This window comes from Malaclemys terrapin, chromosome 2 (genome assembly GCF_027887155.1).
Source record: "Malaclemys terrapin pileata isolate rMalTer1 chromosome 2, rMalTer1.hap1, whole genome shotgun sequence".
Classification (NCBI taxonomy): domain Eukaryota; kingdom Metazoa; phylum Chordata; order Testudines; family Emydidae; genus Malaclemys; species Malaclemys terrapin.
The window spans coordinates 75249889-75271757 of NC_071506.1; the positions used below are offsets into that span (position 1 = coordinate 75249889).

The 21869-nt window shown below is 41.3% G+C and overlaps 1 protein-coding gene across 4 annotated transcripts in view; it reads left to right on the plus strand.

Annotated features, from left to right (window-relative positions):
* Positions 1–21869, plus strand: part of GAREM1 (GRB2 associated regulator of MAPK1 subtype 1) — a 133766-nt gene that overhangs the window by 80738 nt on the left and 31159 nt on the right. For 3 of the 4 annotated variants that reach the window (XM_054019550.1, XM_054019549.1, XM_054019551.1), the window contains one exon: positions 13598–13728. The exons of the other annotated variant lie outside the window; for it this stretch is intronic. In XM_054019550.1, coding sequence (XP_053875525.1) covers positions 13598–13728 — 131 coding nt within the window. The remainder of the gene's footprint in view (positions 1–13597; positions 13729–21869) is intronic. 4 annotated transcript variants of the gene reach the window in all.

The following is a 21869-nucleotide window of genomic DNA, read 5'->3' on the forward strand; positions in this document are numbered from 1 at the left end:
CTTTGGAAGTACTGCTTCTAGAGAGGGGTCCCAGGAGAGATTCTTAGTGATGCAATCAGTCCTTTGCTGGATATCTTTTTATATTCTGTCCTAGATTGCTCTGCAGAGAAAAACAACCCTACCGTGGGGGATTGGCGCGCACAAAAAATTAATAGGAAAAACAAGCTTTCATAGATAAGACCGGAAGGGACCAGTGTGATCCACTCAGACCATCTGTATGACACAGGCCATAGAATTTCATCCAGTGAGCCCTGAAAGTCAGAGTTTTAGTTTATCCTCCACTGTAAAGTGAACAAAATGAATAACTTGCATAAAGTGGACAAGTTATTGTGATTGCCTTTCCTCTTAGTACATTGCAGACTTTCCTGTCTCATCGTATTGTTCATAGAAAACATCAGACTTGATTCTAACACAAATCTGCTGAGATGTAGATTTAATACTTTTCTGACCCCTTTCCAAGAAATGAGTGAGTTCAAATGTCAACTGGAAGTGAGCTCACTTGTAGAGATTTAGCTGCAGCAGGTGTCCTGAGATTTGGGACAAAGCAAGGTAAGAAGTTGAGAGTGAAGAAGAGAGGCCTGTAGCAGGCAGAGGTAAAACAGTAGCAGGATCTGGTGTGGGGGACCGCCTGCAACTGGAAGAGGTGAGGCAACCCTTGTGGATAGATCACAGGAGGTCAATTCATTAGGGCCTCCAATGATACCACAGATAAGACTGAATTTTGGCCAGGGTAACCCTACGTTATGTAACTCTTGTCTTTTGGTACTTGCATGGCCCCCGTTACCATAGCATCTGAGCACCTCAGACTCTTAATGAATTTATCCTCATAACACCCCTGAGAGGTATTAATCTCCCAATTAAGTTCACAGTTTGAAGGCCGGAGGCACGGAGAGACGAAGTGACGTGCCCAAGGTCAATCAGGAAATCTGTGGTGGAGCAGGGAATCGAACCTCAGTCTCCCAAGTACCAGGCTAACTCTCTAACCATACTGGATCATTCTTTTCAGCTGTAATTGCCCACCAAGAAATAAAACTGCAATTGCTCTATGAGGCTGAGGAGACTTACAGCCCAGCCTCAATGTGCAGCTGCAGTCAAAAAGGCTGACGGTATAGCAGGATAGACAATAAGACAAAATATCATAGCGCCACTATATAAATTCATGGTGCATACCTTGCACAGTTCTAGTCACCTCATCTTAAAATAGGTTCAGAGAAGGACAACAAATATTAATGGCTTCCATACAAGGAGAAACTTAAAAGATTAAGGGCTGTTCAGCTTAGGAAAGAGAAGACTAAGGGGGGATATGATAGAGGTCTATAAAATAATGAATTGTGTGGAAAAAGTGAATAGAGATGTGTTATTTCATACAATGGAAAAAACAGGGGTCACCTGATGAAATGAATAGGCAGCAGGTCTAATACAACTGAAAGGAAATACTTTTTTACACAATGCATAACTAATTTAGAACTCATTGTCATGGGATGTTGTGATGGCCAAAATTATAACTGGGTTAAAAAACTGATAAGTTAATAGAGGATAGGCCTACGAGTAGATATAAGCCACGATGGTCTGTGATGCAACCCCATGCTTGGGGCAACCCTAAACCTCTGACTGCCAGAAGGTGTGAGCAGAAGACTGGTAGATCACTCATCACTCATAATTGCCCTGTTCTGTACACTCCCCCTGAAGCTCTGGTACAGGCCACTGTCAAAGACATGATACTGGACAAGACCGACCATGGTCTGATCCAGTATGGCTGTTCTTATGTTATCCGTCTCACATAAAGCACTGTATACTACCAAGGACTATGGCTGCTCACTCAGTCATTTTCTGGTTTTTAAAGTTCCTCCCATTCGGTTAATTAAAAAACCTGTTCCTGCACATGAAACAAAAGCACTTTTTATATGAAATTGATCTATGGACATTTTCAAAATTGCTGCTATCTGAATGCACTTTTTCTTTAGCTTTGTTTAGCCTATCAAAAGTTTCTGCCAGAAACAGCACTGTCCTTGTCAAAGGGAATATTTTACTATACACACCATCCTACACTTGCACCACAGCCTGTTTAACATGGAACAGGGTCAAAACCTGAAAGGCACAAAAGAATGCTCAACAAGCAAGGTTACAATGAATGAAGCAAAAGTTGTGCTATTGAAAAGGAGGCACTGATGTGGGAGCAGCAAAGCCAGGAAGTCTTGTCAGCAAAAGAATAAAAAGAAAAGGCGGGGGAGAGAGGGGGGAGTTTTGTGCCCAAAAGAAAGTCGAGCATGCTATTTCTAGTATGGTACTTGTGTGCCGACTGTTCGGAAGCATGAACCCTGAAACCTCTTTTAAAGTGAAAGCTATTATGCTCTGAAGAGAAATGAATCATTTAGCTTAGCATTTACTAGGCTCATCTGAGTTTTGACTAAAAAGACTTGTCAAGAGCTAAACAATGTGTTTAAGTCTGAATGGAAAGGCCAGTCTCATTGCACTGAATCTGTATTTTGAAATGGTTATCAGATCTGAATACATGCTGTTTAACTGTCTCTAGTGTAAACCCACAAATCATTTTTATTTTCAGAAGCACTGAAGTAATTAATTTGCACAAAAATCTCTTCTTTTCCATTTACTTTCTATACCATCTGTCTTCCCCAGTATTGGAGCTGTTCATTGTTTTTTAGTCAACCAAAGTGATAGAAGTTAGAACAAGTCTAACACAACTAAATATTGTAGTTTAATGAACTGCAAAACTCCCATTGACTTCATTAGGATAATGATTTGGCCCCTAGAGTGAATAATCTGCATTCTAAATTCAGGTCTTCAAGCTAAACATTTCATTTAAGTCAAGAGGAGTTTTGCCGTTGACCTCAGCAGGACAAGAATTTGACCTTTAATGCTGCTTAGTGTGTATCAGAAGTCTGTATATCAGAGTTAGCACCTACTTACCAGTTGCACTGAATAAGCTAAGTTAGGATCCTAACTTAGCTTATTCAGTGCAACCGGTAAGTAAGTGCTAAATCTGATTCACTTTTACATCCACATTTGTAGAAATTTTAAATATTGCTTCATCAGGCAATTGATAATATCCTATCAATACTATGTTTACCACTACAACGCTTCTGTTCCCCTTCTTCAGTGAACATAGACTCTGTAAATAGTAAACCTATAAGCAAATAAAACTACATTTAGCACATATTCTGCTCCTAGCAAAAAATAAAGTTTTAACTTTAGTGCCCATGCAGCATGCCAACTTGACAGCACTAAAACTCTACAATTGCATTTAAGGTGGTGGTGGTGGTGCAGGGGAAGGAGAGGGGTGTGGCAGTCCAGGCTTTCCTATGGTGACCCTCTAATAATCATATTGTGGAAAGATAACTTCTAGAGGTGAGGGATAATGGATATCTATGCCCATTCAGTCCTTTGGAATAATTTGCAGCTTCAGATATGAACCAGTGATAGGGTTGCCAGGTGTCTGGTTTTCGACAAGAACGCCCAGTCCAAAAGGGACCCTGGCGGCTCTGATCAGCACTGCTGACCGGGCTGTTAAAAAGTTATGATATGATATCATTATTATGATAACATTATGAAAAAATCGCCTATGCATCTCAATCCTAAACTATAATAGGCTGCTATTCTAATCCTGGGTGTGTCTGCCTGAAACTATGGTGGTTGTGTGTGATTGACAAATGTCCACCAGGAAGTAGGTTGAGGTTATTAAAACTAACTTTTTCTTGTGACTGAATTAAATTTTCATCTGGCTTTAGACACCCCCCAGCCCTTTTCATTTTTTCAAAATGTCCCCTGAAACCATTATATACTGTTTATAGTTGCTTACAGGATGAATAGTTAGGAGTAGGTCTGAAGGCAGATTACAGCTGATTCAGTAGTGTGTGCACTACTGTTTTTGCTGCTGAGCTATTTTAATTTAATATCCCACACAGAAATATGCAGCAGAAAATCAGCTGAAAATAATCTCAGAACTTGGTTATGGTTTGGAAAGCACCCATGTAAAAACATCTTTTTGGTCTTTGTTCTCCATTTGATATAACTTCTGTATCAAATTTGCTCCGTTTTCTAGTCCAAATTAGATTTTTGTCTAAGTGCTGGCACTGCAGGCTCAACCCAATGCCTAGAAATCAACCTTTTTTTTCCGGCTCAATAAAACAGCACCAGCACGAAGGGTTTTGGATTCTGAACTTGCTGTTGCTGGCAGCCTAGATGCACAAGGCACAATGGCTCTTGTTTATAAATGTTCTAGAGCTGTCAGCTCTCTGGGGCAGACAGTAGTAATAACTTGCTTCAGTCAGTAAATTAAGCAGTTAGTTCCATCTTTTTACCAAGGCACTTCTCTAATTGTAACTACATTAATAAGCAGCTGCATTCTTCCCACTCCAAGGACTCATATTTTGGTGGGTTTTAAGCTTTGAATGAGGGAGCTAGTATGCAAACACAAATAGTATCCAGGTTCATTAGGTAAATACTGAAATTTTAAAAGCATTGTCGTCTTTCCCTTTGCCTCCCTGCCACTCTCATCCCAGCCTTTCATGTGCTGTCCAATACGTTTTGACAGAGGTTCGAGCCAAATGAGGAACAAATTGGCCATGCCTCCTCCAAAATTCCCCCCTCCCTCTATCCCTCCCAGTGATAGGCCACAGATTGCAGGGAGCCTCCCCAGGATCCCTGATACCAGTGGAGTGGATCTGGTGACCACAAGCCACTGGTGATCTCTCCCCTCTTTAGTACTGCCAGAGACTGAGCAGGCCTCCAGCAAGTCTCTCTTCTTTCGTGCCCCTTCTCCATAGGACAAAAGCCTGGTGCATGAACCACCTAAGCGTAGCTTCTTTATCTTTGCTGTTATCCAATTTCAAACCTTGTTTGGTGTGAGCATCTAGAGTACTGCTCCTGCATTTTCTTTAACATGTCCCTCTCCCTGTATGATACTACAGTGTGGTGGATTTTACTATCATCCTGTAGGTTCCACTATTAATGTGTATTCTTTAGAATAATAGAAATAGTCTGCTACATCTTTTCTATCTAGCCCCCTTTTCTTTGCCAATGCATGATTATAGATTCTAATTAAAAACCCAGAACAATGCAGGTAGCCTTTGATTGTACTGCCATGTGGAAGACCCTGTTTTGATTTCCTTTCCTGATCTCTTCAACACTATAATGTAAAGGTGATGTCCTAGCAGTGTGCTAACCATTCACTATGACATCTCCAACTGAATGATGGTGTGTGGCTCAGTCTTTTTCTTGGCCGAATGGATGACAGCAAAGCAGGACTCCTATCACACTGATATAAAGCAGAAATAAATTGTGGTGTTTGAAAGCCCCAACACTTTAATAATCCTTCCAAGAAGTAAAACTATTCCTATTCCTTTCCACAGGCCAGTTCCCTTCCACTGTGCGCAGGGTACTACACAAACAATTACTAGGTTATTGAATGTGCTATTGTGCCTTGCCCTGTTCTGTGTTTTACCGTACCGTAAATTCAGCTCAGGTGCACATAGGAGATTCTGATTACAATTTTATGTTTACTTAAACATGCCTTTTTTTCCCAGTTATTCATTCTGTTCCCAAAATTGCTAAAAGTGTGCATGTGTTTTTCTATGTGCGTGTTGGGGGGGATGGGTGTTCCTTTCTTTAAAAATGAATGTGATGAATACAAATATATAACAGTGCAATATTTACTAGTTCACAGAGCTGTTGAGGATTTAATAATGTTCGTACAGTCCATCCAAAATATAAATGTGCCCCATAAATGCACCTGGAATTCCTTCCTTTACTGTGTCTACTATATCTTCACTCTCTCCTTCTAAAGACGGATTCCAAGAAGTCTCCTGTTTCAAAATGACTGTAACTCCTAGTACCATCTAATCTTTCTGCAAAAAACTGTAAACCAATGAATAAATGACTGAAAAAAATAATAAACTTTAAATTTCAGTAAACTGAAAGAAGGGAAGCAAACAAGAGAGCAGACACATAGTTTCCCGTTTATTGTTACTACCGCTGCATGGTTATGATACCTACCCCCAAACTCTTCCTTTGCAGGCTGATTGTCTAGATGGTAAGTGTTTGGGGGCAGGTATCATAACTTTATACTTATTCATAAAGTACCTAGCATGATGCTGGAACTATTCAAATTATAGCTGCATCAGGACTTACGATTGTTGGGGTTTTTTTCTCCTAAAAAATGATGCTTTGTATATATGTAATTGCAAAAATTATCACCCTAATACTTCATAAAATGAAATACAATACCTGAGCATAATTGTACATAATTCTACAAAAGGAAGAAGAATTACTTGCATGTCAAGGTTAAGATTTATGTCAAGATTATATCCAGGTTATTTTAATACTGTATTTTTTCTGGCTTCCAATTTCCCCCCCTCAACTCTCTGCCATGTCTGTGGTGTAAGATAGCTCCACTCTATGAATTAGCTGACAGAGTGAAGATTGATCAAATAAGCTGAGACTTCCCTGGGTGAGACAAATCTACCTCCATGCCAAACGATGGGATTACTCTCCTGTCCTTGTGTGCACATGCAACACTAATGGGAGTTAAGCGCACCTCAACAGAAGCGTGTACAAAAAAACAGGGAGAAGGGATAGCTCAGTGGTTTGAGCATTGGGCTGCTAAATCCAGCGTTGTGAGTTCAATCCTTGAGGGGGCCACTTAGGAATCTGGGGCAAAATCAGTATTTAGTCCTACTAGTGAAGGCAGGGGGCTAGACTCAATGATTTTTCAGGGTCCTTTCCAGTTCTATGAGATAGGTATATCTCCATCCCCATCCATAAGAGAAGCAGAAGTGCTGAGGTAGCCTTTCAAATTGAAATATTATATTCCATTGCACTCCTAATAAGCTGTCCCTTTTTCTCTACCTCCTCCTCTCTTTCCCAAGCCACTTGAGTTTGAAATTCACTATTTTGGTCATTCACATCTTTCTTACTTCTTTGACTATGTCTTTTAAAATGTCTGCTCAATTCTAGCTAAAGTCATTCTGCTCAAAAAGAAAAGCAAAAGTGTTCCCAGTGTCCACTGGCACTAGAATTCTTATGGGGAATGTCGGCAAAATCAACAGTCTTTTGGTGGAATGTTGTCAAATAGATAAAGACTCTAAACATTGTAGGCCACAACTATGGTTCTGGAAAATGCTGAGTATATTGTCAACACTCATCATAGTGTGAAATATAAACCTCTGCTTCTCACTCTTGCTATCCCAATATATTGTCTATTAATTCCTGAACAGCGCTGGGTCCTGTAGATGGAATAACTCACTTGGAGATTTTACTAAATAATCAATGCTTCTGAAAGACCATACAACTTTTTCTTTAGAGCAGGGTTTGACAAGTAACACATCTGAACAGATGTTTCTGCAACCTCCACCCTTTCTGTATGGTGGCACAAAAACACTTTACAGAGAATGGTCTGTTACAGAATTTCTGTACTGATTTAACAAATTGATTTCACATCTGCTTTTGTTTGTGTTCACTCTTACATTGTCTCTGGGAATATGTTTTTAATCAATTTTTGTATTCGAACAGGGATTTTTAAAAGTAAAATACAGTAAAACAGTAATTATAGTAAGTGGAAAGAATTATTACAGTAAGAAACAATCAATAGTCTAATTGCACCTTGTTCTTTTATTTTGGGTTTTGTTCGGAACTGTTTAAGAGGGGGGGCTGGACTGGAGTTTTTTATATACAGGAAAGTGGATCCCATAACTTTTAGAGGAAAATGCTGATCTTCTGTTTCAATTATTGCTTTATCTTTGTAGCTGGAGGTCTACAGATTATCCAAATACTGGCAGATTTGGCACTTTCCAAAGGAAGAGCTGCTGCTCTAGGCTTTTTTTTGTTTGTTTGTTTCCTGTTGTTTCATGTTTCCATGCTCATCTTTTTGATGTCTGTTGCATTTGCCATTTTCACTGCAAGCACCTTTGCATGAAAATAATCTCATTTCTCCACCTATTTAGGTGGTATCTTAAAAGTGCAATACTGCCTTAATACACTGTCTTTCTTTCCCTGCATCAGAGACCATGCTCTGGTTGAAACTGGTATTGGTTTCATTGCATTGATTTACAAGAAAAACCCTTTATTGGGTTTTTACCATTTGATTGTGCTAATATAAAACGTCCCATGATATGAGAGTTGCATGTGCACTCTTCTGAAAGCATATCTTGTTTTTGATTCCTGACAATACTTCATTATCAAATACCTAAATAAAATGAAGATAAATCATATTGTGATTGTGGTTCAAGCTTCTGTTAATTTTGTAAAGTTTTTTAGTTAAATTTACCTTCTCTCAAAAGTAGTAGTGTTTTGCTACACATTGCATGCAGTATTGTTTGATTGTTAATTTTAAAACAAAAACAAACAAAGTCTTGTCTTTAGTTAGAGATAAGTAACTTACAGATACATTTGTTCCAAAATGGCCCAAGTATATAGTGTGTGTGTGTGTGTGTGTGTGTGTGTGTGTGTGTGTGTGTGTGTGTGTGAGAAAAGAACATCATTAAGGTTGCAAAGTCAAACACTCCCAAGAAATTCCGGAATTCATGTTGCCTGTACAACCTTAATTTTGCCCTCTTGTGCATATGCGTTATAAAAGTCTTTTAGTTACATGAGCATACACTACTTTCCCCCACAGGCCTCTGCCTTATTCAATGCACAGCGTACAATGCTCGCTTAATGAGCAGCTATTCAATATTTTGTTTTCTCCTTGTTTAGCGTGTGGCCTCAGGCTTTACTGCATGCAGTTCAAACTCTGCTCCGAAGACAGAACTATTAATTTCCTCATGAGCTTGTCTATGGTTCTCATCACTATATTATCTGAGTGTTTCATAAACATTAATTTATCTTCACAACCCCCCCGTGAGTTGAGTGGGTATTATTGTTCCCATTTTCATAGAATCCCAGGGTTGGAAGGGACCTCAGGAGGTCATCTAGTCCAACCCGCTGCTCAAAGCAGGACCAATCCACAGACAGATTTTTGTTCCGGATCTCTAAATGGCCCCCTCAAGGATTGAATTCCCAACCCTGGGTTTAGCAGGCCAATGCTATCCCTCCTCCGAGAAAACCAGCATTTCACTGTTAAGATAGAAACTGCCAATGCTCCAGGGAGATTTGAACTCATGACCCCTGGTTTACAAGACCAGTGCTCTAACCCCTGAGCTTTAGGGCCAGGGCAAGACAAGTTAGCAGAGGATGGTTAACTTTTACAACAGAAAGCTGAGGAACAGAGAGATTAAGATCAAAAGCAGCTATTTATTTTGGGCACCCCATTTGGGACAGGTAGGACCTGATTTTTTTTTTTCCCAGCGTATGTAGCATTATACAGCACTTGATATGTTCAAAGCACAGCTCTCACTGACTTCATTTGCAGCCATGAGTGCTCAGCATTTCTGCAAATCAGACCTTCAGTCTCAAGTGGGGCATGCAGAAAAGGAGAAACCAAACTTTGCACAGGTTACTTGCATGTTCAAGTGACTTGCTCAGCATCACATAGGAACTTTGCGCCAGAGGCAGGGATAGAATCCAGTTCTCTAGAGCAGCATTCAAGTGCCTTAATTCTGAAAAGTTGGTCCAATAAGAGAGAGTACCTCACCCATTTTTTCTCTCTAACTCTGAGACCTCATTCACTATACACCTTCCAACTTCTGCAACAAATGAACCAGGGGTCCTACAGAAAAGTCTCCTTCACTACAAAACACTGATTGATCCCCAGAACTGGTTCATTCTATACACTAAAAAGGCAAGAGTCCTGTGGAAAAAATGTAGCACTGGAAGGGAGCTCAAGAAGTCATCTAGTCCAGTCCCCTGCATGGAGGCAGGACAAGTATACCTAGTAGGGCTGTTGGTTAATTCATGGAATTAATTCAAAAAATTAATCACAATTAAAAAATTAATCACAGTTTTAATTGCACTGTTAAACAATAGAATACCAACATTTATTTATTAAATATTTTTGAATGTTTTTCTACATTTTCAAATATATTGATTTCAATTACAACACAGAATACAAAGGGTACAGTGCTCACTTCATTATTATTTTTGATTACAAAATAAATAGTATTTTTCACTTCACCTCATACAAGTACAGTAGTGAAATCTCCTTATTGCGAAAGTGCAACTTACAAATGTTGATTTCTTTTTTGTTACATAACTGCATTCAAAAACAAAACAATGTAAAATTTTAGAGCCTACAAGTCCACTTAGTCCTACTTCTTGTTCAGCCAATCACTAAGAGAAACAAGTTTGTTTACATTTATGGGTAATAATGCTGTCCACTTCTTATTTACAGTGTCACCTGAAAGTGAGAACAGGCGTTTGCATGGCACGTTTGTAGCCAGCATTGCAAGGTATTTATATGTCAGATATGCGAAACATTCGTATGCCCCTTCCTGCTTCAGCCACCATTCCAGAGGACATGCTTCCATGCTGATAATGCTCGTTAATTAAATTTGTGACTGAACTCATTGGGGGGGAGAATTGCTGTTTTACCCATATTCTGCCATATATTTCATGTTATAGTAGTTTCAGATGATGACCCAGCACATGCTGTTCATTTTAAGAACACTTTCACTGCAAATTTTACAAAACGCAAAGAAGATACCAATGTGAGATTTCGAAGGCTAGATACAGCACTCAACCCAGAGTTTAAGAATCTGAAGTGTCTTCCAAAATCTGAGAGGGATGAGGTGTGGAGCATGCTTTCAGAAGTCTTTAAAGAGCAACACTCCGATGTGGAAACTACAGAACCCGAACTACCAAAAAAGAAAATCAACCTTCTGCTGGTGGCATCTGACTCAGATGATGAAAAGAACATGCATTGGTCCGCACTGCTTTGGATCATCATTGAGAGGAACTCGTCATCAGCACGGACGCATGTCCTCTGGAATGGTGGTTTAAGAATGAAGGAACATATGAATCTTTAGCGCATCTGGCATGTAAATATCTTGTGACCAGCTAAAACAATGCCATGCAAATGCCTGTTCTCACTTTCAGGTGACATTGTAAACAAGAAGTGGGCAGCATTATCTCCTGCAAATGTAAATAAGCTTGTTTGTCTGAGCGATTGGCTGACAGAGAAGTAGGACTGAGTGGACTTGAAGGCTCTAAAGTTTTACATTATTTTTTTTAATGCAGTTATTTTTTTGCACATAAGTCTACATTTGTAAGTTGCACTTTTACAAAAAAGAGATTGCACTACAGTACTTGTATTAGGTGAATTGAAAACTACTATTTCTTTTGAAATATTTGTAATCAAACAAGTATAAAGTGAGCACTGTACACTTTGCATTCTGTGTTGTAATTGAAATCATTATAGTTGAAAAAGTAGAAAACATCAAAAATATTTAAATTGTATTCTATTATTAACAGCGCGATTAATTAGGATTAATTTTTTTAATCCCTTGACAGCCCTAATACCTAGTATGCAAAAAAGAGCATATGATCATGTAATTGAAGACTTTATTGTAGTGCATATGTGTAAGGGGCTGAATTTAAGGTTGCTCAGGCAAGGGAAGCATTGAGAGCACAGGAGTGACAGTCGCTCAACTTTTAGTTTCAGTGCCTGGATCCAGAACTGGCTTGGCCCACAACAGCCTAAAGCTGCAGTTGTAGGTAAAATCTTGCTCAGCCCTTTGTACCCCTGGGCTGGAGCATGCTCAGTGAGGAGAGTCTCTATTAAGTTCTAGCAAGTCTCTACCGATCATGTGGGAACTGTGACTCTTCAAAGGCTTATAACTTGGTCCTGCTCCAAAATAGTGTAATAGGGCGGGGGAGGGCTAGAGTTTCTCAAATAAAAGGTTGCCAGAATTTTTTAGCATGAGCAAAACAATGTATTTGTCCCTTGTCTCATTCTTGGAAACAGCTGGACTGTTTTGGTTGAAATTTTCCCAACAACCATCATGGAAAATTTCAGCCCAAATGGTTAAAGTTTGGCAAAACTTTATAAGCAACTGAAAACAGGGTATTATTGTGGTGGGAAATGTCAGGGAACTTTAAGAGGCAATGCTACTAACCCTGTCTATCGTACCTTAAAACTACCATGAAATCTGTATAAGAAGGGCAAACTCCTACCTTATGAATCCACCCAAAGTATCCTTCTGTTCTACCCATATTAGAAGATTAGCCTCCATTTGTCAGCAGGGGGTTGTAGTCAGATGGGACACTTGGAGTGGATCCTCCTGGTTATAAAAGAGAGGGGGCTCCTGGACTGTGAGATTTGCTTCCCCCGCCCCCCTTTGGTTCAAAGCAGTCAAAATTTGGGGAGCTTCTGGCATGCCCCAAAAGACATCTGTCTAATAAGGTTTTTGGAGAGGGCAGAAGGTATGTTTCCTAGATGAAGGGGCAGGAGACAGTTTCTTAGGTGGTTGGCCAGCTGAGTTCCTGTTTAATTGATCATTTTGATGCTTCAGCGATCAAATAGTATTTGTAATGGTGTGTTAGGGTGCTTGTAGCCTTGGATAGGCACCTTTTTAGCTATTTAAAATCTAAATAAATTAAACAACCAATTTTTCTGTCTGGAGTTATTGCTTGAGACAGGTTTCACTGTACTGTGTTTTTGATGGGGAATATCCCGTAGGATACTAATATCAATATTTTTCAAAAGTGGGGGAGAATCACTCCACTGATTAAATTAATCTCCCTAATATACTGAGAATGTATGTAGCGTCTGTCCCAGCTTTAGCTACTGCTCTTTATAGCAAAAGTTTACTTTCGAATTGTGCGTTGATATTTCATAAAAAGAAAATGCGGTAAATGAGGTGACTATTCAGGATCGTATAAACATTCCTTCTAAAATCCTGAATGTGACCACAGTATTAGGGTCTGGGCAGAGATTTGTCTTCTGAGACATTTAGAAAAGTAATAAAATTAAAATGTCTGTCATGTGGTGTGGGGTAAAGTTAGCAGGGAACACTTATTTCCAACATTTCATAATTTATTTACTTTAGAAGGGGAATACGTTATCTTCCACAGAGTTTTAAATAGGCGCGCGTGCGTGTGTGTGTGTGTGTTTAAAGGTACACATTTTTAATAATGGATTAAATGGAGCTAGCTCTAACAAGTAATTTGAAACATTGTTTCTGATTGTAAAATGTTATGTGGAAAGCATTCAACCAGCACACTACTGTTACCAAAATATGGTGTAAGGAGATTGGTTTAAATTTAACCTCTTTACTGCAGTCTAATGTCACTTAAAAAATTTCAGCACTATTTTTGGTTTTTTTGTGGCACAAGGGTTTTTTTGTGTTTTCTATAAATCAAAGTATTCTAAGAGATTTCTACACAGAAGCTGTAAGGTATACGTGTACACATGTAGAAGCACTAGTAGTTACTTGCCAGTTCTAGAGAGAGCATCTGATAAAAGATTCCTTTTTAATTTGACTTCACCTCCCACACATTCTTGTAATTCTGGGTTAGTGAAACTTGGTCGCTTTTCATTTGAAAGCGTATGAAGACTCTTTTGCAATCTCTTCTGTTGTTGCTTAACTATTAATAATCAGACGAAACTGACCAAGCATCATAGTGAAGGAGTGAGCAAGCAGTTGCCACGGTGACAGCTGTCCAATGTAAATATCTTACCGCTCTTCTGTTTATCATCTGTTTTCAGGGCAGTTTAAGCTGCTGGAACAAGACCGAGATATTAAGGAGCCAGTGCAGTATTTTAACAGTGTGGAGGAGGTGGCTAAAGCATTTCCTGAACGAGTTTACGTCATGGAGGAAATAACATTCAACGTTAAGGTAGCCCCTGAATAAATATTTGTCCCCATCTAAATGATTAACTGGTACAATCTTTATATACATGGCAAACGAGCAACTACGTTATGTGGGGAAAAGTGACTTTAAGACAGATGAGTCCTTAGTCTTCTATTCGTAGGCAGTGATCATCAGTATAATTTTTTTGTAGTATTAAAACGGTGTGTTCTTCAAGGGGCCTTTTGATCCTACAGCCCAGCAGCGGAGCACCCCCAATAATCCATCCATCTAATTCAAGTGCTGTTGCCAGATTTTAGACAAAGTGTCTTTTGTTTCACTCCCCCGAAAGCAGTCTGGATTTTACTCCCTGCTAGGCACCAGCTGCTCCACTCGGTCTCCAGAAAGCCTCATTTCCAGACAGCGTGTAGGGTACTGTGATGGAGTTACTTGTCTCTAATCAGATGGCAGACTACTGCAGTTAAATAGCATTGTATATAAAGCAAAACAACAAAAAGACCCACCTGCTTTTCTTGTGTACATCTTGAGTCTGTGAGAGGATCGGTGATTCACATGGGAGTGGGAAAGGGTTTCCTGTGGCCACACACAAACACTCAGACTGAAACTGCATTAAATAGGACAATGTCTGAATCTAGCCACACCAATTCTCACCTGTAATTTCAGTAGGATACAGTGCAAGCCAGTTCAGTGCCCAACACAGGTCAGAGCAGCCTCAAGGCTGATGTCATTTGTGCCAGCTGGAACACCAACGACGGTTGTTACATAACCCCTTGGAGCTGGAGCACTTAGGAGCTAATCATACCTCCTACACTGGTGTGGGAGCGAGCTGGTTATGCTGGCTTTACACTGCCAATGAGTCCTCTACCCAAGAGGAATCCCTAGCTGGCTCCTTCATCTCTCTTGCGTTGCTGCAGCAGAGGACCAGTGTTTCTCCCGTAGTTCCTACACACGTGAAGCATGATGTTTGAAAGGGTGCTATATAAACATGAAATATGATTTAACTCATGTAATGACAAAATGAATGCATCTTTCAAAACAGCATATTGTTTTCATATAGACTCTCTTGATTAACCTGGATGTGTATAACTGGGCCCCTGATGACTTAACACCATGATGTGAGATTACAGAGCAGTTTTGCATTCCAAGGACAAAGCTAAACATACATAAGATTAAATACATTCTTATAGTGGGACTCATAGCTCTGTGCAGCACTGTACAAATGTATTGGCATTATTTAACTGATCAATGGAAAAATTAAAATGCAGTCCGTGAAATGTACAGCTATGATTTTATAGGGTGAGGAGTATACAACTACAAGCTTGTTAAATGTAAAATGTTCCCACATAAAAATACTTTGCCAATTCAGTATACCTAAAGTTAAATGCAGCATGCTGTTTTGATATCAATACTGGATTCAGAAAATTGCTATATACAGTAATATTCTTCAGTTTAAAAAAATTCTATGTTTAATAGTGGGTTAAACAGGTGCCTTAGCTTTTTTCCCCCTGAAACTGTTTCAAATTAGTGATATCTGTCCAGACCAGGAATGGCCAACCTGAGCCTGAGAAGGAGCCAGAATTTACCAATATACATTGTCAAAGAGCCACAGTAATATGTCAGCAACCCCCACCCCATCAGCTTCCCCCACACACACTGCTCCCAGCGCTCCCACCCACCGGCAGCCCTGCCAGTCATTGCCTCTCCCTCCCTCCTCGCACCTCCTGATCAGCTGTTTCGTGATGTGCAGGAGGCTCTGGGGGGAGGAGTGAGGGCACGACAGGCTCAGGGGAGGGCGTGGGAAGGGATGGAGTGGGGGCCGGGCCTGTGGCAGAGCCAGGGGTTGAGCAGTGAGCACCCCCCCGGCACATTGGGAAGTTGGTGCCTGTAGTTCCAGCCCCGGAGTTGGTGCCTATACAAGGAGCTGCGTGTTAACTTCTCAAGAGCCGCATGTGGCTCCAGAGCCACAGGTTGGCCACCCCTGGTCCAGACCAAGCCTGTTTACATCCAAAAATAAAAACAAAAGTGAAGTAATGTAACAGGATTGACTAACCGTTTAAGTAATAACTTTTTATAAGACTGTAACAAAATAAATATTGTACAATATAAATGCCATATGTGTAAGAGCCTATGAAATTGACGTAAGCACTGGAGAGGTCTAAAGTTTATCATGTCTATATACAGTAAATCATTCCAGTTTTATATGTTGTAAATTAATACATCATTATTCAGTATTCAAATACAAGAAGGAAAGAAAAAGGCTAATGTAACATAGTTGATGTCTCTGTGTGTATGCAGCATTGACATAGATGCTCACGGGAAGTTCTTGGGATCTACACTAAGGGTTCTTCGACTTGGGAGTTGTGATTTCTTCTCCCTCCACCACTCTTCCCTTAGACAGGGTTCTGGCTAGATCCCAGCTGGATGGGAGGGACATACTGGCATGGGAAAAGGTTGAGAATCACTGATCTATCCAATAGAGACCTCTGCCTAGGAAATCTTGTAACCAAAGGTGTGGTGTCAGTATTTTGATAACAGAAAACACATCAAGAATTAGAAGGTGAACCTTTTTGTTGTTGTTGTTTGTTGTTATTTCATTATATTAAAAAGAAACCCAAATGCTGTACTGGGCTTGATAGCCAGGAGAATCTCCTACCACTGTGACAGGGTTTTTTAAAATATCTGCCCAGTTACTATAGTTCCATGCTCATACATCATATTAGTATTGTTGCATGCTCAGCAACAGCAATTTTACTCCAGTCCTATTCTATCAATTAACATCATAGTGCAATAAAATCTAGGCAGTATTATAAAAATCAATTTTCTTTTACTTCGATGTCATCTTAACAATTTTTCCATTTGTTGTTTTCTCCCTCTTTTTCTCTTCTTTATCTTCCATCTTGTTACTTTTTTCCTTCTGAAAGAGTGAAAACTAAATTTTTTCTCTCACAGGGCAGTGCAGAGTTCGCTTCCTGTTTGAATCCCTCTCTGTCCACTCCTTTGTTGGGTTTCATACCTGTCTGCTTTTCCTACCACAGTTTGTTCTCCAAACTTTCACTCCTAGCTTTCCCTCACCCTTATTATGTTTCTAGGTGCAAAAAATAGAGGTCTGACTGTTAGGATTTCTCACTAACCCATAACTTTCAAAGGAAAAATTCCTGTCTTCCCTGATGCACCAGGGTAACAGCTATATTGCTCCCCATCCCTGCACATTGAACTGGCCATAAATATGCACCTGCTGCGCCTATTATGGCTGGTCCAGTGTGATTCTTGCCTCTCCATCTAAACGCCTGTGGTGGGGCAGGATTTACAGTCAGCACTGTATAAAGGAGAAAACCTGGCTTCTGATGTAGCTATAGATATTGTGAATTTGAATCTTGCTGTTTGTGGGGTAAGAGGTTATTTTACTTCACTTTGTGGGGAGGATGGCTCCTTTTTCCTTAACTGAAATCTAGGTGTAGGGGGCATCTTTTCACCTCTTCCCCTTTTATCTGTGGCAGGCAGACATGGCGCAAAATCTGCTGGGTCATCTGTGAGATTGGAGAGGCAGTGCACATGGCTGGAGTATAGTACTGTGTAACAGCAGGCAGAAATGGGAATTGAAGAATTATTATGGAATTATTAACAATTTATGAGTCCTTCTGTATCAACGTTAAGTTTTCCTGATGGGTAAAGAGCCCATAGGTCTGCGCTGTGTGTGTGTGTGAGATTTAGAATATTCTGGATATAGACTTTCTTGGATTTATATTTAGTCTACACTGAAATGAGAATTGGAAAATTTTAAGAGATTAAGATTTTCTAGATTAAATATGTAGTTTCTACAAGTACCTGTCCTTTGCTGAAATGCTATTTGGTAACCTCTTTGGTGTAATACTTCGTAAATCACCACAGAGATCTTTGTTTATATAGCACCATTACTCTAGTGAAGATGGCTTTTCTTGATTCTCCACAGGTGGAGGGAAACCACTAGCGAAAAGCAGAGCTGCATCAGGGAATAGCTCTTTCTATGCTAATAGCAATAGGTTGTCAAGGATAGGTAGTCAGATGTTGCAGGGAGAGAGTCCATATACATACCTAGGTAGCAGGTCAGATTGATGAGAGAAAAAAAGGAAGAAACCCCCCATATCGTATTGGACGTGTAACTTGGTAAAGCTTCCATAAAGAAAGGCAATGTTGTCCCGGCAGATAGAGTATAGGACCGGGAGCCGAGAATTCCTGAATTCCAAAGACTGCCACTGACTCTGTGTCTGGGATCACTTATTTCCAAAATGAGTTAACAGAAGGGTTGCTGCTTACCTGCCTCCAAGAGATATTCTGAGAACTAATGTTTGTAGAGCATTTAGAAGATGCACATGTGCTATAGTTCCTAAGTAATTATTGCCTTCTTACTGAACAAATCATTTGGCTGGTGGGAGAGCCTTTAGTCTCTGAAAAGTAATGTGTTTAAGTAATCCTCTTGTCATAGTGGTTTACTATGCTAGTCCCTACAGATGTGGTGCACAAACTTTTCCAGTCGCACCCCCCCCCCCCCCCCCCGCACACACACACACCATTAACGGAATCTGTTTGCCGCCTCCCCCCTTTACTCCTCAGCAGAGGAGCTTGGGCTGAAGGCGAAGCTGGCGGTGGAACTGAGGATTGGGAAGGAGCTGGGACTAGAGGCGGAACTGGTCTGAGGGTGGAGAGATGATGAGGGCAGAGCTGGGGATGGGTTGGAGGGAAGCTGAGTTGGGGCCTGAGTGGGACTGATGGTGGATCTGGCCTGGAAGTGGAGCTGGGCCTGGGGGCTGAACGGAGTTGGGGGCAGAGCGGGGCTGGAAGCGTGGCACTCCCTCCTCAACCCCCAGTGGGAGCTGGCCTGGGCCCTGCCGCGCACTGCCCTGAATGTTCCTCCATGCCCTCCTAGGGGAGCACGCCCCACAGTTTGGGGACCACTGCCCTACAGAGTGCATTTTTTCTCAGAAATAAAAACAAGAGCTTTTATTTGCTTGAGAAATGATCAGTTTTCTAAGCCTTAAAAATGTTATGCAACTGAATGAATAAATTGCTGATTTACTGGCATAGTTGCATTACAGCTTGTCAGTCCTAATAAGCTTGTCTTTTTTGTTTCCAAAAAAAAAAAAAAAAATCTCTTTAGAGGCCTGTAACCAATGTGGTATTTTAAAATGCCATAGTAGTGATTGCTAAAATCAGTCCATCTTCAGTTTTAAATTTAAATTGCAGCCCAGGTCCCCTCATTGTTACCTGGCCTACCACAGTACGAAGATTGTGCTTTATATTGAACCTTTCAGTTTATAGGCAGTATTGAGATACCGCCTTAACTCCTGGAACCAGGGAAAGCCTGCTTCAGGTGATGGAAATAAACACATGCATATTACTGACATGAATGGCCCTGCTCATCAAAGTTAGGAGCCTATCAGTCTCTGATCATGTAGGCAACTGCTTACTCTTCCAGTTTATCCATCCCTGTTAAAAACAGTGTGTTTTTATGTAGTCTAACAATCCTTAGACAAATAAAAACAGAACTGTTTATTTTTTTTAACCTTTTTGGCTATCTGCGAATAACTAACTTGGGTTTGTAAAGCAGCTTAAATACTCAAAAGTACTGCTGCAGAGATGAATATAAAGCTTTGTAGTTAAAGGATTTTTAGTTAGCACTGATGCTAAGCCACCTTTACTGTAGAATAACTGCTGCACTCCCTCATAGTAAGATGCAGCAGATGTAACAAGCTATAATAAAGCAACTAAATAAAAAGTTTTTTATATAAGCCTCTATATATCCAGATGGTTGAACACTTTTTCATCAAACGATAACAGATTAGAACAATTAGGACTTGAAAACCTATTGCATCAGCTATTGGCAGAATCTATTATTTTGCACTAACTTGTGAGAGGCAATATGTTAATCTTCCTGGTACAAAATTTTTGTTAGGTAATCATTTTTTATCTACCTGACGTCTGTCTTCTGCAGCAAATGTCACTTTAGTTGATCTAAATTGCCATTGAATTGCAGGAGACAGAGTTTAAAAGATTACAGTGACGTAATTCATCACTGTTTTGTAGTGCATTTGATAAAATGTTTTGTAAGAAGCCAGTGCGTGAGGTCAAAATGCTGGCATCAATGCTGAACTGTTGACATGGATTGATAACTGGCAGAGAGAGACAGAGAGCAACTAATATATGGAAGAGGATCCTTCTGGTGGAAGATAAACCCCAAACCTACTTGTTAGTATTGGGAGTGGTTCAGTTTAAATGTCTGCTAGTGATTTAGAAATGGCTTTGAAATGCAGTGCAGCAAATATTGCAGATACCACAAAGGGAGGAGTGGTCGTGTATCACCAGGCAATAAGATTTAAGAGGAGGATAGGAGGTAATGGAGATATAAAGTATGGTACTTAATGTTAGTAGCTGTAAGATAATGCATCTTGCAAGAACAAGCATGAAGGCAAAAATAACTGGGTGGGATGGGAAGAAAAGAAGGTTACTTGAGGATTGTGCCAGGTTAACAATAAAATAAGTCGGGGAAGCTTCCTATTTACGAGGTAATAACCATAAACCATAGCTGAGTCAATTCCAAGGAAGATGATCAAGGATCTATTAGCCCAGGATTTGCTTATTACCAAGCTAACTGCAAGCACCTCAGGTTTTTATGGTGAAATGTCTAAATGCTCTAATTTTAAGTGGAAGGGGGGAAAACTTTCAGAACAATGTAAAACGTGCAGTGCTGTCACACTGCTGGGAGGTGAATTGTTTAAACAAAACTCGCTCACTGAACTCATCCTTCCACATCCCATTGCCTGGTTTTACCTTCCTACAAATCAGCAGGGCTCTTGTTCCGAGACTAATGTTTTTCAAAACCAGTATTGCCAACTCCCATGATTTTACCCCAACTCTAGAGATTCTGAGTGTGGTTTTACCTGTCTCATGCAAACACGGTCAAAGGCACCAACTTGCGAATTTTCCTTTATTCAAAATAACCACCATCTCCTATTACCATCAATGGGGCAGAAGCCAGCAAGATGGCCCCCATTTCCTTGCAATCTATCTGCATGTGGAAGTGGGGCTGCCCTTAATAAAATTCACTGCCACCTCCCACTGTTCTCAGTAAGATTGAAGCCAGGCCCCAGGCAAAATGGCTGCCACTCTTGTTCAGGGGGACAAGGACTGTGAGCAGCAGCAAAAGCCCTGTAACAGGTGGATGAGGGGAAAGGAGGCAGGGCAGTGGGTGGAACAAGAGGCAGATTTAGGGCTGCAGGTGGATATGGGTGGCAGGAGGGAGGCTGACGTTGCACCTCATGATGGATGGGAGATGGAGGGCTCAGATGGCCCAATCTAGGGGGAAACCTGCCTTGATGCGCCCTCCATCACAGGGGCTGGAACCACGGCACCGGTCCAGGTCCCGAAGCAGGTCCCCACGCCGCTCGCAGTCCCGGCGCCGGATATCACCTCGGCACCGGTCGTACTCGCGGCCAAGATCATCGTCGCGGCACCGCTCTACGTCTCGGCACCGCTATGATCGTCGGCACCGATCGACATCGAGACGTAGTTCTCGGCACCGATACGATTGACGCTCGACGTCGAGAGGCCGCTCCCGGCACCGGGCCTACTCCAGGTCATCGTCCAGGTCCAGATCCGACTCCCGGCACCGGCGAGGTCATCGGCACCGATCGCGATCTCGGCACCGATCGCCGGCACCGCGTAGAGATAGAACATCTCCAGACCGGCACCGTATCCCACGGGATTAGTCTCGGCGCAGTCGGCACCGCCATGGCCATCGAGATCGGTGTCTCGCTCCTCTGAGGACATATAGAGATCGGCATACCCCCCTCAGGGGCAAGCCGACGAGCAAGATATAGGCCATTGGCAGGAGGTAGCAGAGGACCCTGCTCATGGCCCATCTCACTGGTCGTTCTGGACCCCGTGGGCGTACCATCAGGCGCAAGGGGCTCCAATAACTTCAACCTCTCGCTCGGGTCACTCTGATAGAAGGGCCCCAGAGTCCACCATCTCTCGCCCTCCTCCAGGGGGCATGGAGGCTTCCGTGTCCGCACCACCTGACGTCCTGGACCCAAGGGCAGGTGATGCTCCGGCCCAGGAACAGGGAGACCAGGACCCTCCTTTGGATCCCTTACCACCGGAGGCATCTTCCTCTTCCTCTCCGGATGAGGCAG